Source organism: Austrofundulus limnaeus, unplaced genomic scaffold (assembly GCF_001266775.1).
Source record: "Austrofundulus limnaeus strain Quisiro unplaced genomic scaffold, Austrofundulus_limnaeus-1.0 Scaffold403, whole genome shotgun sequence".
Classification (NCBI taxonomy): Eukaryota; Metazoa; Chordata; class Actinopteri; order Cyprinodontiformes; family Rivulidae; genus Austrofundulus; species Austrofundulus limnaeus.
In genome coordinates, this window is record NW_013952805.1 from 211,166 (window position 1) to 228,199 (window position 17,034).

The 17,034-nt window shown below is 37.5% G+C and overlaps 1 protein-coding gene across 1 annotated transcript in view; it reads right to left on the reverse strand.

Annotated features, from left to right (window-relative positions):
• Positions 1-17,034, reverse strand: part of kcnt1b (potassium sodium-activated channel subfamily T member 1b) — a gene marked incomplete in the record, with an annotated part of 77,127 nt that overhangs the window by 57,537 nt on the left and 2,556 nt on the right. The window contains 1 exon segment of the mRNA XM_014024014.1: positions 14,853-15,020. Within this exon segment, the coding sequence (XP_013879468.1) occupies positions 14,853-15,020 (168 nt within the window).

Consider the following 17,034-nt stretch of genomic DNA (forward strand, 5'->3'; position numbering starts at 1 on the left):
CACACACACACACACACACACACACACACACACACACACACACACACAGTAACACTTTTTCTTCTCGACTCCTGCTTTGCCACTGGCTGATATGTGCTAAAGGTTCAACTACCTGTTTAATAGTCAGTTTCTGTTAAATGAGTTCGCTAGAGCCAACTGTTAGAAAACAAACACTTTAATGTGTTGGACATCAATATGTATCGTTGTTAAAGCTTGTTCTGACCATTTTTTAGCATATTGCTGTACAATTTTAAATTTGTCTTTATTTTTTCTGAAGAATTTACAGTACCACCTTACAATAAGGTTCCCCTTATAAATGGCTTATAAAGAGTTTATAGGTATGTTATTAATTCATCTGTAAACACTTTATAAATCATTAATAAATGTTTATTATGCAATAATTAATGACAAGAAAGACAAAACTGTTCAGTTTCTTACCATTGAGACTCATCTGTTCACATACATATTACATCTAAAGGTGCTTCTTAAACATTTCAGACTAGGTTACAACATTGTAAGCCCAATAATAATAAGAAACACATATTTTAACATATTAATATTGTAACCGGACAGTTTAGCCTTTTTTAACCTTAATTAATGCATAATAAACACGTATTAATAATTTGTAAAGTGTTTACAGAGAAATTAATAACCTATCTATAAACTCTTTAAAAGCCATCTATAAGTGGAGCCTTATTGTAAAGTGGTACAGAATTTACAGTTCCACTCTGAAACAATGAGGACACTTTTCCCAAAAGTACCTTACGGAGAGCTGAAACTGACATGATTAAAAGAAAAGCAGAAACATAGAAATGGCCCAAAAATAAATAAATACACTTAAAATGTGCCAGTTAAGAAAAAATGAGAACTTTACTTCATGTTTTATAATTTAATTGACCTTTGTATTTATTTTATCCAGCTTAATTGCAACACATTTTAGAATATAATGCAAATTTTATTGTTTTTTTATTATCCATATTTTGTTGCATTTGTGTCTTTTTATTTTGTCCCCAAAAGTCTTTTTATTTCAATGTGTGGTTTTTACATTTCTCTGTCTCCTGTCTTTACATTACCTTTTGCATTTCTGCCTTATGTAAATAAGGTGGGTGGAGCTTCTTGGGTCAGCTCCTCTCCTATTGGTCAACAGACAGGAAGGAGCAGGATTGCAGATATACAAGCCTGCACTGCTGGCCATTTCAGGAGAACACACCTTGAGAGGGAGTCTATTTGCAACTTCAATTAACAACTCCGACACAAACTGTCTTTCTGCTCCTTCCATAAATACTCTTCAGTTGTTAAACTGAGGCAGAGGCGTGCACATATATGTGCAGTGAATAAAGGTAAATTAAAATACCAAGTATGAGGTAAAGTTCTCATTTTTTTAATTAATTGGTGTATTCTAAGTGTATTGATTTACTTATTGGGTCATTTATATAAATGTCTGTTCTTATTTTTAATTATGTCAGTTTTGGACCTCCATAACAAACAGGCAATGCTCAATAATGTCATGAATAAAATGAAAAGCTGGGCTTTCCTTGAAGGAATACATACTGGCTGAAATTTTATTGCCAAAATATTTAAATTAAGATAATTTTTCAATGATTTTGGTGATGCATTTGAAAGATTTTAAGTTGGACACAAAGCAGACTTTTAGTTCAATCTAATTCCCATTTAGTGCAAAAACAAACATGGACACAAGTGGATAAACGTTTATATATTCACAAACCCTTCAACAACCACATAGTTTAACATAAAGAATCATTTTGCTTCTCATAGATGTCACTGCTTCCTACACATTGGCGTTGCTTTGTAAAACCATTCAGGCATTTTACTGTCAGCCAAAGTATATTTGGCAACCTTTGCACAAATTGATTTTCTGTTTCCTCCTCTCCGTGCATTTGCTATGAATCAAAACACGACCATGAGCAAAAGGAATGAATCTTGCTGCCGTTTCCCATCAGGGACACCCTTCCATCTCAGCAACAGTGACACCTCTTTAATAAATCAATATAAAAAGATACAGGCTTATGCATTTAAAAAAAGATTACTTTAGTTTTTTCCACTGACTTTGATTCTTTTCAGTCAATGTGTTTGAGTCCAGAAAGCTACAAATCCTGCCAGGAACTCATCAAATACTAGCTTCCTATTTTTAATGCATGCATTTTGGATTAAGTCTTTATAAATCATACAAAATTAGAGATTGGCAGCAACATAATACGCAGTAAGAATCAACAGAACCAGCTTACCACCAATTTATAATATTATATCAAATTAATTGCATGAAAGTTCCCATGTAGAAAGAAAAAAAAACATGATGACAGACAGGCAGCTGAGTCATAGTTATAAAAGGCTGCCACTGGAGTTTTTTTCTCAAATAATGTGTCAAATCCGTGATCACTGAACCGCAGCGGCTATACTGATTATGACACATTTTCTTGATTGCTTTGGCCAAGAGGGGAGAGGGAAACTAAACAAAATTGCAAGTATGAACAGTCAGTTTCAAGGACATATCAGAATTTCTTCACGTCTCTAATTTGCAGCGATATGGGACATTTAAGTCATTATCATCAAAGCAAAAAAGTCATCAGACCAAATTAAATTATTTAAAACTCAGCTTTTGTATTTTGACCTTATAATTGTTTGAATTTTCCTTAAACTAGTGCAACAAGTTCAGTTCTGTGACACTATCTTCTAGCTCAAATGCCTTTAACTTCACAGCTGTTCACTAAATGATGGCAAGCCAACTCCTCTGATGCTAATTGGGTTGACGAGATAAAACACAGGAGTTAAAGGGGCGTGTGCATCCACGAGTCGCAGACAAGAATGTAATGACTCAGGAGACGAGCAAATTCTGAGCATAAAACTCAATCTCATTTTCTCAGAACATTTCCCTGATTAGTCTCCCTGTGCGATTTATCTTTAATTATCCTTCCCACTGGTGCCATCCCTCTGAGACCGTGTCCTCAGCCACCATAATGTTCTGATGATTTCACACGAAAACCCAGGAGAACCCCATGGGAGAGGAAACAATGTGTGCAAGAAAAAGAAAAAAAAAACAGAACAGAGGCTTCCCTAAGTTGAACTCGACAAGAAAAAAGCGCCTCAAATCTCTCCAATGTGAACCGTTTACAGAGGCTCAATGCACAAAACATCATGAAGGAAGTACAAACAAAGCGAGCATGTTGGGGCTCTCAGCTGCACTGTGGCAACAACAACAATCCTCACACTCAGCGTGTTTTAAGGCACAGCCAATCTGCTGCTGATGAGAGCACATCTAGAGGACTTAAAGTGTCGCCCACCTGCTCTGCGCTGATGGGATGATTAATACCACCTATGGTCTCAATTTCTGCTCTGCAGAAATCTGCAGGTTTCCAGCAACAAGAGGCACTTTCAAACAGAGCAGACTTTCACATAAGATGGCAGAAAATCTAATTTGATCATAATTTCAGTCAAATATTTTACAGTATATGTATTTTGTGATCCATCATATCGAAACGAGGATTAAATCTAAAAGTGGGATGTGGAGAAATAGGCAGTTTTGATTAAAACATTTGCAAAAATTGCTTTTTTGTCAAAACATTAAGAATTATGCCTTATCAATGCTGTCTGAAATATAATCATAAAACAAAATTTTGTAGCACTTTTTTCATCAGTAGCAACAACAACAACAAAAAAAAAAAAAAACAGATTTTGAGGGAAAAACACCTTAAAATTTTGAGATTTTCCCTGAAGCAAAGCTTTTGTTTCTTTCCAGCTGGGAAATCTCAATATTCAAACACTATTTGAGGTTTCCTCTTTATAATAACATCAAAAATTCCTCATTAAAATTACATTAAATAAAGAATCAGACAACATACCAACCAACAAGACAAATTAAGTCATATCTCTGAATCTGATTAAGATATCAAAATGATCCAGGTATCAAAATGTAGCTTTTAAAGCCAGGAATCTGACATCATGATTAGGTCATTTTGATATGATGGGTCATGTATATTAAGTAATAATTTAGTCAACATGTATATTATTATGTGTAAATAAATTAGTAAGCTACTTAATAATCAAATATATAGGATTCCTTGACAAAACACATATTGCCTTTAATGACAAAGTATCAAGATGGCTGCCACAGCCAATGTTAAAAATGACTCTCTGCAACTACCACGTAATTTTTATCTCAATACCTGGAATTAAGAGTACGATTTTCACCATTTTTCTATCGGCAACACTGGCTGTGACAACCAACTTGAATTAGGCTGACTCCAAAATGTTACCAGTTGTAGATGTACGCTTGTTAAATTTCTGCAAGTTTTCATCGACACAACCTTTCATCTGGGTTTTTGTGCTTGTTCAGCTCCTTATCTCCCTGCTTTGCCTTTGTTTTTCATCTTTTCCGCCTCATAAAACACACTGAGATGGAAGTAATGCAGACATCAGATCTCTGATGCTCCTGAATCAGTGCAAACAAAACAGCTGCTGCCATCAGTGCAGGACGCGTCTCAGGAGGTTTTATTCAGGTCTGACATGGGTTCACTGCTCCTGTCCAGCCAGATGTGCACCCCAGTCATTATAAATTATGTAATTTTGGATTTATGCTGTAAAATTCTAAGATATTAAACACTTCGGATTACTTTTAGTGAACTGAGAAATTAATTTTAATAATGTGGTTTTGTTTGATTGGTGTTGCAGTGACAGATTGATGTATTCCAGATTAAATATTTCTAACAGTGACCAGTGATGAGCCGTTATCAGCATCACGTCGTGCTTTGTCACCTTTCTGAGAGCCAATATTGGACACTTGCGAAGCCATCGGAAGTCGATTAGGTGACCAATTACCACAGTTCACTCTGTTTACCTCTATCAGCAGCGTGCCTTTATAAAAACAGAAAACTCCAACGTGACTAGACATGCAGAGAAAAGATGAATACAAGTAATTATTCCTCCTGATGCGCTGTCACAGACCAGACCCAGGCATGTGTTTTTGTCTTATTAACGCAGCTGAAGGCAAAACATCATATTTCTGTATACCTATTTAGATACCTTTTTACCTTTCTTATTCTGAGAAATAAACACAACTCAGAGACCCATGTGTGTACATTTTCTGTCCCACAATTGGAGCACATAGACAAAACCCTGTGCTACACACAAAATGTAAAAACATCTCTCTTTCACACACACACAACTGCTTGTCAGACTCGTGACTTCAGCGTGATTATTCCTCTTCAGCACCCACGCAGCCAAGTTGTCATTATGGACCCCGACACCCAACCCAGGAAATAATGACGATTTAGGAGAAAGATTTTCATCCACTTAACTCACACAGGCACACAACCCTAAACTAGATTTTCATTTCCACACGACAGAAACAAAGACCCGAGGTCTGGCAGACCCTAACGGCATAGACGGGTCTGAGATTGCAGGCGTGTCAAACGTCAACAAACTTCGTCCGGAGAGACACACAAAACCTCAGCATGAAACTCATCCACGGTGACAAGCACTGCTGCACACATCGTTTGCTTTCATCACTTCAGTGAAACCAAATTAAAAAAAAAGAATCTCTTGCTTTATAGCTTGGACTTCCTGGTACGGCTGATATATGAGAACACTACAGCATAACTACAGCCAATAAGGTTTAAGTGGTACAAACAATCAGGCAGGTTGTAAACTAATCCTCATTTCTGTTTTAATGTCTTCTGGAAGTACAGGGTAACAATAACACTGTGTGACTGTAAATAATCTGTCAGTCTCGATTTTGCTTGCTTTAGTGACAGTGGCGGAGCCAGACATTTTTCTCAGGGGTGGCCAGACTGGGACCACTACTCACACAGGGGTGGCCAGGAACATTGGCAGTTCTTACATGATTTTTTTACTTGAAAGTTTTCTGCAGATCTTTTTTTTTGTCATTTCCTCATGTCCTTATACAGGCAGCGACTACCTTTATAAACATGGTCAAACATGGTAAATTGGTCATGTGACTACGAAATAAGAGGAGATTAGGAGTCTCCAGATTAATCGTCAAATTAATCGTTATCGGTTAAATACCACAATTAATTGTGATTAATTTTTTGCCAATATTGCCCAACCCTGCCACCAACTGTTCAGGAGGATTATTACACCTCTAAATGTTGTTTCACTGTGGAAGGATTGTGTACAGCAGGGTGGCCAAAGATTTGTCTATGGTGACCATGGCCACCCCTGGCCACCCCCTGGCTCCGCCCCTGTTTAGTGAGCAGAAGCAGACAGAACTCATTGTAGAGTGGATGGATGTGCTCAGCCACAACTCAACTTCATTAAGGGACACATTTTACTGCACACTGTACAATTCGCTGCAGTCTCTTCTGTGCACCTTTTATCCTGAAGATGCTAAGTCACAAAAATGCCAGCCTCTGCGGCATAATTCACGGTCCAACTTTTACTGCATTTCTTATGATCCTTTTTGTAATTAATGGGTTGTTGGTACAAACTGTGCTCCAGTTTGTTCTGCACTTATTGCAGGCTTGTCAGTTTGATCCACAACACATCCACATGCTGAAACATCCTTCATCAAAACACTTAAAGATACTACCAAGGGCAGTCAAGAAGATTGCTTTTCCTCACCGGCATGCGTGTGTGTGCGTGTGTGTGTGTGTGTGTGTGTGTGTGTGTGCGTGTGTGTGCGTGTGTGTGTGTGCGTGTGCAAATGGATAAATAAGAAACATGATTATGAGCTCGGAGTGATGTTGAGGTAGAAAAGCTTGTATGGTTGAAAACCTCCTCACGTTTTAATTCAACATAATCCATATATTATTTAAACTGCTCAGCTTTACTTGTACTCTTCATGTTTGGAATGAGAATATTTCGGTTTATTTATGTAGAGCTAATGTGTGTGAATCCTGAGTCAGCGTTCACACTTTTGCAGTACAGTTTTTTTTCATGTTTTTTGCAACTTAACTACTTCTGGCTATTTTAGCCATTCATACAAAATGTTCATCTCACTCAGAAGATGGTTGCTGGGACTTTTGTTTCTTGTAACTTTTATACTTTTTACAATCTTTAACTTTTTTTCAAGGTAGTTGTCTTTAAAAGCATTGACAGTTTTAACATACTTGCTCTGCTTTTGTCTTCTAATGCAACTTTTAGCTTTTTGTTAGCTTGTCGATACAGTTAGCTTTTAGCTAGCCTTTTCTGCCCTGCTTGCTTTAGCTTGAGCAACTAAATTTCAGCTTCTCAAGCAAATTTCAGCCGGAATTCAGCACTCACCATTCCCTGTATTTTATGAGAAAATACAATTTTTCTAGTTACCCAAAAAGGTCATTTCAAGTCACTATCCAAATTAAACGTTTTATTTCTATTCCTGTAAACCTGCTGCGTCATTTTTGTATTGTATTTTCAATAAAGCTTTTAACATCACTTGATTCTTCTTTGTTTATGTCGCTGCACTAACCCCGACTCTCTGGAAGAAGAGCTATTTTATCCTAATGAGACCTTCCTAGTTCAATAAAAGAGCAAATAAGATAAAAAAAAAACAATCTCCCATCCTTGTGCAGCAAAATATATTTGATTAAGTAAAGAAGAGGATAGCGCTAAAGCAAGGCTGTTCGTATTATTAGAGGACCCGTGAGCGAAGATGAACATGTGAATGCTTCGCTCTTTGACACTTCCGACATTTAAATTACATTAATGCTAAATTGTAAAATGAAATGTTTTATGAGCCGTCATGAATCTTATTATTGCTCATTCGACAGAAACAATAAAACGCCACATCTTACTGACTGCTCTGCAACAACGTATCAAGATGGGCTGCAGTTCTCACTTTTTAAGGTCAAAAACAAGAAGCAGTTTCAGCCAAGACTGACATGCAAAAACACTAATTACTCACTTTAATGGGCTTTAACGAGGTACAAAGATCTGTAGGCAGCAGGATCAATTCTCACAGGCGAGGAGGGCTTTAACAACAGGTCTCAGATGGCAGACCTGCTTTAAGTAACAGGATGAGCACCTGGCTTTAAGCCATCATAATATAAGTAACGGGCAATATAAGTATAAACTCAATAATAAAAGTAGAGCATCACTACATTAAAGCAGCTAAATTGTCCAAGTACCTTTTTTTAATGCAAAAATCCACAACAGCCAAACAGTAAAACATAACATTTTATCCATGAAGCACAACACAAACACCTACAATGTACAGTATATAGGTCCCAAGTGAATGCTGCTCTCACACTTTGAATCACTGCCACTACAGGCCCTTTGCAATTAGATCAGATCTCTTCACAAGAAATGCAATCACCACAGTTCTGGCCAAGGATAAATCACCTGAACCTCTGCTCGGGAAAGAAGTTCTCTGTGGACAGGTAGCTGCCTGGGTCTTACTGCTAATAAACTAATTGTCTCTGAAACTCGCAGACTTGCTGGCCTCTGGTGCAACAAACACTCAGGCTGGAGTCCCATCTCCAGAAGCGGGTTTTCCACCAGTGGAGATGTGCTGCATGTTGTCTGCCTTTAGGACTAAGGTACTCCTGAAAGTCCTCCCAGTAATATGGGATGTGGTCCATGTCACCTTCTAAAAAACACAACCCTTCATTCAGGTTTTGTTTAATACTCTTCACATGACCCTAACAAAGCTTGCTGTCTTTCTGCAGCACAGCTTTTACTTGCTCACCGCTCTCATGATACTTCATTTCATCTAATCCACGTTGTTAACCACATTGATATTTCATTATTTCATTATTTCACATAGATCATCTTAAAAATCAGTAATCAAATCATAATAACAGTTATTAAATTTGGTTGTTTTATGTTACGCATATTCATTTTTTCTGCTTTAACTATAAATGTATCATTTATGTTGCTCACTGTCGTTTCCTGTGCAACCTGTGCAGGTGCATGCTCTCTAAACACACAATTTTATCTCTGGCTTAGACCCTCTCCCAAAGTTCATAACATTTTAAAGGGGCAATATTATGTGTTTCTCAGGCATACATTTAAATACTATACCATAATAAAGTATCTATGTCACCTTTAGCTGTTATTAAAATGCGGTTTTTATGTTTAAATAGAAAATAAACTCATCTTCTCATCACTTCCTCTTCTAAACGGCTTGAAATTGTCCTCTGTCTCTTTAAGAACCACCTTCTGCTTCTGTCCTGTCCCATTTCAGTGAGGGAGGGTTTGCGCATGCTCTATGATGCAGTTTACTTGGCATCTGGAAATACATTTCCTCAAAGGTATTTTGAATCTGAAAAGAGCTTCACTGAGTGAGAAGCCGTGTGGGGGTGGGGGTGGGGGGGTCACGCATGCTCTATGATGCAGTTTATTTGGCATCTGAAAATACATTTCCTCAAAGGTATTTTGAATCTGAAAAGAGCTTCACTGAGTGAGAAGTAGTGTCGAGAGCAGCAGACAGTTTAAGTTTCACTTTCACTTTGCTCTGTTACTGCCAAGAGCCTGCAGGAGTCATGGGCGGTTTGTGTGGGGTGGGGAGGTGCACTCCGTGATGAGGAAGCTCGGCTTAAAGACACGTCCCAGGGGTGTTTCTGGTCCCAAAAGGCGTTTCTGGTCTCCACCTGTCGTTTTGCTCCTCAGCATGGCTTCCTAAAAACGCTGCAGGATTTCTCAAACATGCATGAATGAGTCAAAGCAAGGCTTTGGGCATGTTTTTTATGAGAGTATAACATTATAACATGATATAAAACTCAAAAAAGTTGATTTTACATGATATTGCCCCTTTAACACGTTGTCCCATGCCCTGCTGAAGTGACGGAAAGAGCAGCCTCTCCTCTGCACCTGTTCCAAAATGCCTCGTAACCACATCCTGTTGATGCAGTGAGGGTGACCGGCAAGCAGCAAGGCAGGAAGCAAGTGCAGCAGCAGAAAGCCTTTTCTAATTATTTATCAGAGTTTTCAACAGATTTAAACTTCCTTTACTGCTTCAGTGTCCATCTTTCTGACCACAAACACTCACACTGTGCTTCTGGAGCCCACTCTCCTTCCCAAATGGATTCACTGACCAGCACAAAGGAGTAGTTGATGGAAGCAGCACAGTCAACACAAATGACCACAAACAATACACAGATGTCCCATCCTGATGCTTCTAAAGCTTCCAACTCGAGATCAGGTTTCATAAAAATCACAACACAGTAATTTTCTTTAACTCACTTGGATGTTGGTTTTGCAAGAGCTTTGGCAGACAGTCTGGTGACAGCTTGAAGAATAAAATCTCATAAGAAATGATGGCAATCTAAGCAATCTTAATGGGCCGCCCAAGTGATGTTATTTCAGATTTATACTTTTGATTGAAATCAAAATTTATTTCCTTAGATAGTTTATTATTTACAGATATTAAGAGGTTGTTTTTTGGTTTCAAATCATTTGTATAGTTTTATAAACTTTGATTAAATAACTGTGGAATTCTAATTGCAAGAGTCATGAATGACCTTTAAAAATAGAAAACACAAATAGATAAAAAATGAACAAGTGTAACATTTTATTTTTATTTAACTTGCTTTTAGTAACTCTGATCTTATTTCACTTGGCGAGTACTCACTGCCCCCAGAAGACCTGCAAACCATTACCATTTATATTCAGCTACCAGTCTGACAAACACAACTAAACTAACGCCAAGATCATTTGGTTCTCCTCAGATACAGATTTCATTTATGTTGCACAATCCATCAACTCAGAGTTAAATCAGCATCATCCTTCAGAAAAAGGAAGAGAAAGAAACAAAGTGTCATCCAAGCTCAGACACCGGGTTTTCCACCTTTGTTTAGGCTTTCACACAGAAAAAAACACATGGGAAACTCTGAAGCTTACAATACTTAATTGATTTAAGAAAACAAAAGTCTCCTATGTGTGTTTTCTTGGCAGTGTTTGAAGATGCACCTAGCAAACACACATAGATACACACGCAAGCATACAACTGCTTGTAGCCAAGCAACAAGCTCTAATTACCTCATGTGACTGCAAAACAAACAGAAAAAAATACAATAAGATTAAATATTTATACCAACACAACTATATTCTTTTATGTCATCTTAAATGAAAATTCAGTATACAACACAGTAGACATGTATATGTAAAGTAAATATGTTTATTATATTTTCTATGTATTTAATAAATGTAAAAAACTGCCGTGTTTTCTGCATCTTTAACGTCAACATTGCCCGCCAACAAAGAACTTATTGTATTTACTGGGAAAGAAAAAATAATAATAATAACAAGACCCTGCGGGGGAGGGGTGGTCAAATACTACGCTGCTCTAAATGTTCTGTGCAGATAAAGGCTTTGCACTGATATAAAACATGCAGGCAACAATTTACTGCAGAAAGCCCCAGAGACACAGAGGTCACACACATNAAATGTTCTGTGCAGATAAAGGCTTTGCACTGATATAAAACATGCAGGCAACAATTTACTGCAGAAAGCCCCAGAGACACAGAGGTCACACACATAAAGACAACGTAAACAGATGCTGCAGGCAGCTCAACAGAAACGAACAAAACRTTTTTAAAAAATTGGGTTCAAATTAAAACCTTGGATAATTAATTTTGCATTTTTACAARCAACAATTCAAGAAGCCGACAATAAAAAGTAAAAAGCCATCCACAGGTTACAGTTTGCTTTCTGCAACAGCTGCTGCTGGAACCTAAACGCTCCGATGTTGATTCATAACAGGATGTGCTTCCTGACAAATGTAACCTCCAAGAAAGTGCAAGTAGGCATCTCTGCAGATGAGTAAGAACGCATTTTTCAAGGGACACACCTGATTGGACGAGCACAAAAGAGGCATTACTCAAGACCACCACCTGATTGGATGATCGCTGCTTGGGCATTTCTTTATATCACTGACTTTTCTATATATATATATATATATATTTTTTTTTTTATTTATTTATTGATTTATTTATTGATTGATTGATTTAGTTTCATGAACTTGCTGTTGTAAACCTAGGTATTCAGAAGACTTGGGAATAATAACAGCGGGCAGATTATGTTAGCCGCCGTTATTATACTGTATGTTTATATGAAGATGCCGCCAGAGTCGGACCCGACGTATTCATACAGTAATTTTGCTTCTCTTAACAAAGAATTTCTGGTTACATTTAGAAATAAGAGTCATTTAGAAATAGGGAGAACTAAATGTTTGTTTTTAATGATACATGGTGATTTCATTAAAAAAACAACAAAATCAGTTTTGGCTGCTAAAGTTAATGTGAAAGTATTTAAAGTTAAAAGTGAAAGAAAAACGAAAGAGAAGACCCAAGTACAAGTAGCCATTCAGTGTTTACGCTTGAGCAACACCAACTTTGAATCTGCAGAGAACCCCTTCTCAGAAAGTGACCAAACCACCACAACTGTTGGCGACACACCAACACAACACAAGACAACATTTTAGTTTAGTTTACAGCAGCTTCACTACGGCAGGAGTTTATAAGTAAGATTGTGCACAATAGTCACATTTATTTTAAAACTGTTCATAAACTATAAATATAGAAAACAGTCTTGGGTGTTTTAGTTGACACCATTTTTAAATAGAATTAAAAATGTAGATATTTGCAACAAGTAACATTATTTAAGCAGCAACAGTATTTACATTTCAGTTTTTAAATAAAGCTAAAATATTGATACATTTTTAAACTTCTGTATTTCAATAGCTATGTTTACAAATGTTCTGTGCAGATAAAGGCTTTGCACTGATATAAAACATGCAGGCAACAATTTACTGCAGAAAGCCCCAGAGACACAGAGGTCACACACATAAAGACAACGTAAACAGATGCTGCAGGCAGCTCAACAGAAACGAACAAAAYRTTTTWAAAAAATTGGGTTCAAATTAAAACCTTGGATAATTAATTTTGCATTTTTACAARCAACAATTCAAGAAGCCGACAATAAAAAGTAAAAAGCCATCCACAGGTTACAGTTTGCTTTCTGCAACAGCTGCTGCTGGAACCTAAACGCTCCGATGTTGATTCATAACCGGATGTGCTTCCTGACAAATGTAACCTCCAAGAATGTGCAAGTAGGCATCTCTGCAGATGAGTAAGAACGCATTTTTCAAGGGACACGCCTGATTGGACGAGCAAGTAAGTACATGCGCAAAATTGTTTGATCGGATTGAAATGGTTTCAGATTAAATAATCAGAATGTATCGTTTACATGGACACAATTCGATCATGATGAGTGTTTACATGCACCAGGCTTTTATTCTGAATAGAAGCACTGATATGCGCAGTTGCTAACTTTCCCTTAAAAAAACCCACAGAAAAAAGTTCTACTACCGTCATGAACATAAACAAACAGCTTCTGAGCTCAGAATGGACCTGCGACAGGTTTTAATAATGGTGGAGACGTTACTGCACTCCCTGGTTGAGCTGCAGGTGACACGCGGACTTTTTATTTTTATTTTTTTATTTTTTTATTTTTTGCGAAGTGGTGCAGTCTGTGTGTCTTCCTTCTTTATGAGAGAACGGGAGGAAAAGTTCTGGTTCTGCTGGGAACCGGTGGATGAAAGTCAGCAGACATGCTCGGTCAGGTCAGTTTTCCACAATCAGAATAAGATGATCAGATTAAGTGTTTAAATGCACGTTGTTCGGATTATCAATCGGCAAAAACCACCTCTCTCATTCCGATTACAAATTCATTCGGATCGAGCTGAATCGGGTCAAAATAATCCAAATAGGCTGTTTACATGACGCATTTTTATTCCGAATTGCCGTTTAATCCGATTACTTATGTCCATGTAAAACGTAGCTGGTGTGTACTGTAATACAGTGAGGTATTTTTGCTCAGTATTTTCATACTTCATATGAGCCCAAGTTTACTATAAAATGAACCTTTCAGCTGAGGTACACCACATTTTCTTTATAACTGGTTTGTGTAAACAAAAAAGAATACAAACAACGGTCCTTAAGGCTTCATCTTTCATTATTACTTTCTGCAAAAGTAGCAGACTAGAGAACAACTTAACGCTGAGAATAAATAAATATTATAGTAAGTTTGGTGGGAGTAAGAAAACAACAAAAACCGAGGCCGTGTTCTCTCTTTTCTCTCTGCAGGGTATGAGTGTTGATCCATCAGTCAGACGGCTTCATTTCAGCACCACGGAGAGCTCCTCAGTACCCGGCGGTGCTTCATGTTAATTCTTCCCCTCACATAGTAAACAACATCTGCTGGTCCGCCCCCAAACCTCAGCAATAACTGAGGAGACCCCCAGACTTTAGAGACTCTCAGTCTCCAGCTCTCCACTAACTAAAGTGCCACTTAGGAGGCAAAGAGGGGTGTTTTCTGCTAAGTTATATAAAAAAGGCAAACTGGCGAGGGTCAAAGTGTTTCACACTTCTTTAACAAAGCATGTGTGTTTGATGTCCTTATTCTAGAGGCAGGTTAGTGAAATACTGCTCTTATCCTTGGTAATTTTCTGAAGGTTCTTACAGGCAGAGAAAGGCTTTTAAACTTTTGAAACTAATTAAAGCAAGGTTTTCTAAAGCCTTCACAGGCTAATATCTTGCTTGCCATTGAATAAATAAGTAAAGCAGCGTGGCTTCAAGGTCTTCTGAACAAGTTCAAGACCTCTGTTTACACAAAGAAATCTGTTTATTTTTCTAACTACTCATAACACCGAAAGCTAAAATCCTGCCACATCTCTAAGGGCTTTACAGAAAAACTCATTTTGGAAGATGTAGCAAAACCATAAATATATAAAAAAAAATACATATACTAGTGTAGAATCTCTGGCTCATTATATTATTCCTAGGAGAGTGTAACACACTGACACACACACATATACACACAATATTACACAAGCCCCTCCAGGAACATCCCTGGGCAGCCTATCACGTTATGATGCATGAAATGAGTGTTTCTCTTGCTACCTGTCTTCATTCTGAAATGTTTGGTCTCCCAGCAGCAGGTCTCTGAAGCGGTAGCGAGGAGGAAGGGGCGGCACCTCCGAATCCACGTCGGCCATCTTGAGAGACGAGATGTCCAGAATAACACCAGAGTTGCTGCTGTTGTTCTTCTGCACGGTCTCAGAGGAGGGCCTGCAGGACAAGAAGGGCAGCAGAGCAGCATCAGCTCATCAGTGTGTCTGCCTTCGCTTTGCAACTGTTGACAACTAACAGTGATGTGGAAGATACAGGGTAATCAATGAAAAGTCTGTTAGAGGCTTGAAAATGTTAATGATCTGGGTAAATTAAGGATAGTTGTGCAGACAAGAGGTTTAGAACATAACTGATTAGGAAAAAAATGGAGGACAAAGGTGCTAAAAAAAACTTTCATGATGAAATATTCTATTAAAATTCCAGAATTCCTTGAAGGAGGTGGGCCAAGGTTGACTAGCTGTGGTGGCCATCTTGAACTGGGTTGACTTCAACAGTGAATCAGCTGCAGCTGTACAATGATTACTTTATTAGAGTAAAGTAAGAGTAATTACTATATTAGAGTTTCACTAAACTACATCCAAAGGTTTATGAGATATTTTGCCAACAGAAAAAGCAGCTGCTCCACAACCGAAAGTTTTTTATACTATTATTATTATTATTATTATTATTATTATTTTAAATTTATTTCTACCATATAAAAACACGTAATACAATGAAAGCATCTAGTGTTTATTAATACTAATTTAATGCATAAATTACAAATAAAAGTTCATTATTAAAAACAGACACTTTACTTGGGTTGGGCAAAATTTATTCATTTGCAATTAACTGTTAATAATTAATACTAAGCAGTTTGCAAGTACTGCAATTAGTGCCACGGGATGATATACGTTAGTGTTTGTGACTCACTCTTACTATGACGGAGCCCATGAGGGGACATGGGGGGTTTTTTTTTTTTCTTTTGTGTGCCCACGCACTACTTTTGCGTTACCTTTCAAAGCTTGTTGCGTTCCCATGTGTGTCTGAATTAAATCAGACTTTTATTTTGAAATATCCAGTTACCAAAACAGGATGTGTCGCCATAAGTTCGTGAAATTGATGGTGATATTTTGTGGCTGCACAGAATTAAAATATCTGCATATTAAAGATCTTCATGCGTGTGTCTGCGATACATTTAATCCAAAACTGAATTAAAGTAGGATTATGAATTTGTTAATGAACCGGCAGGCACACCAATAATAAACGGCTTTTGCAAAAAGTATTATGAGGTAACACAATAGTACTGCATGGGAATGCAAAAGAACCCCCCCACCCCCACATGTCCCCCTGCGGGCTCCGTACACTATCACATGTTCATGTGTTAGCCTCTGGAATACTGCGGCACTAAAGATCTGCTGCCACACAACATTGTGGAAACGGTTTCAATTCAAAGCTTTCTATTTTAACCTGTTAAAATGAAGAATATAATATTAGAACAAAAGTTAACTAATTTAGAGTCAAAATCATGTTCATAAACTGTTATCAGCTAAATACCATGAGTAATCGTGATAATTTTTTTTGCCAGTATTGCCCAACCCTACTTTTTACAAGCTCCTACTGAGTTTTAAAGGAGTAATAACATGTAAAATCAAATTTTTTGAGTTTTATATCATGTTATAATGTTATACTCTCATAAAAAACATGCCCAAAGCCTTGCTCTGACTCATTCATGCATGTTTGAGAAATCCTGCAGCGTTTTTAGGAAGCCATGCTGAGGAGCAAAACGACAGGTGGGAACCAGAAACACCGTTTGGTACCAGGAACGAATTGGACCTGGGACGTGTCTTTAAGCCGAACTTCCTCATCACGGAACACATTTTCCCAAACGGGACGGGACAGCAGCAGAAGGTGGTTCTTAAAGAGACAGAGGCCAATTTCAAGGCGTTTAGAAGAGGAAGTGATGAGAAGATAAGTTTATTTTCTATTTAAACATAAAAACAGCATTTTAATAACAACTAAAGGTGATGTAGATACTTTATTATGGTATAGTTTTTAAATACACGCCTGAGAAACACATATTGGTCCTTTAAGCTAAAGTAACATTTCAGCTTCTTTGCGCTAGTTTTTTGCTTTTTCAGCAATTTATTTAACCATTTTTTCAGTTAATTTCAGCAGTTTTAGCAATTTTTTCAAC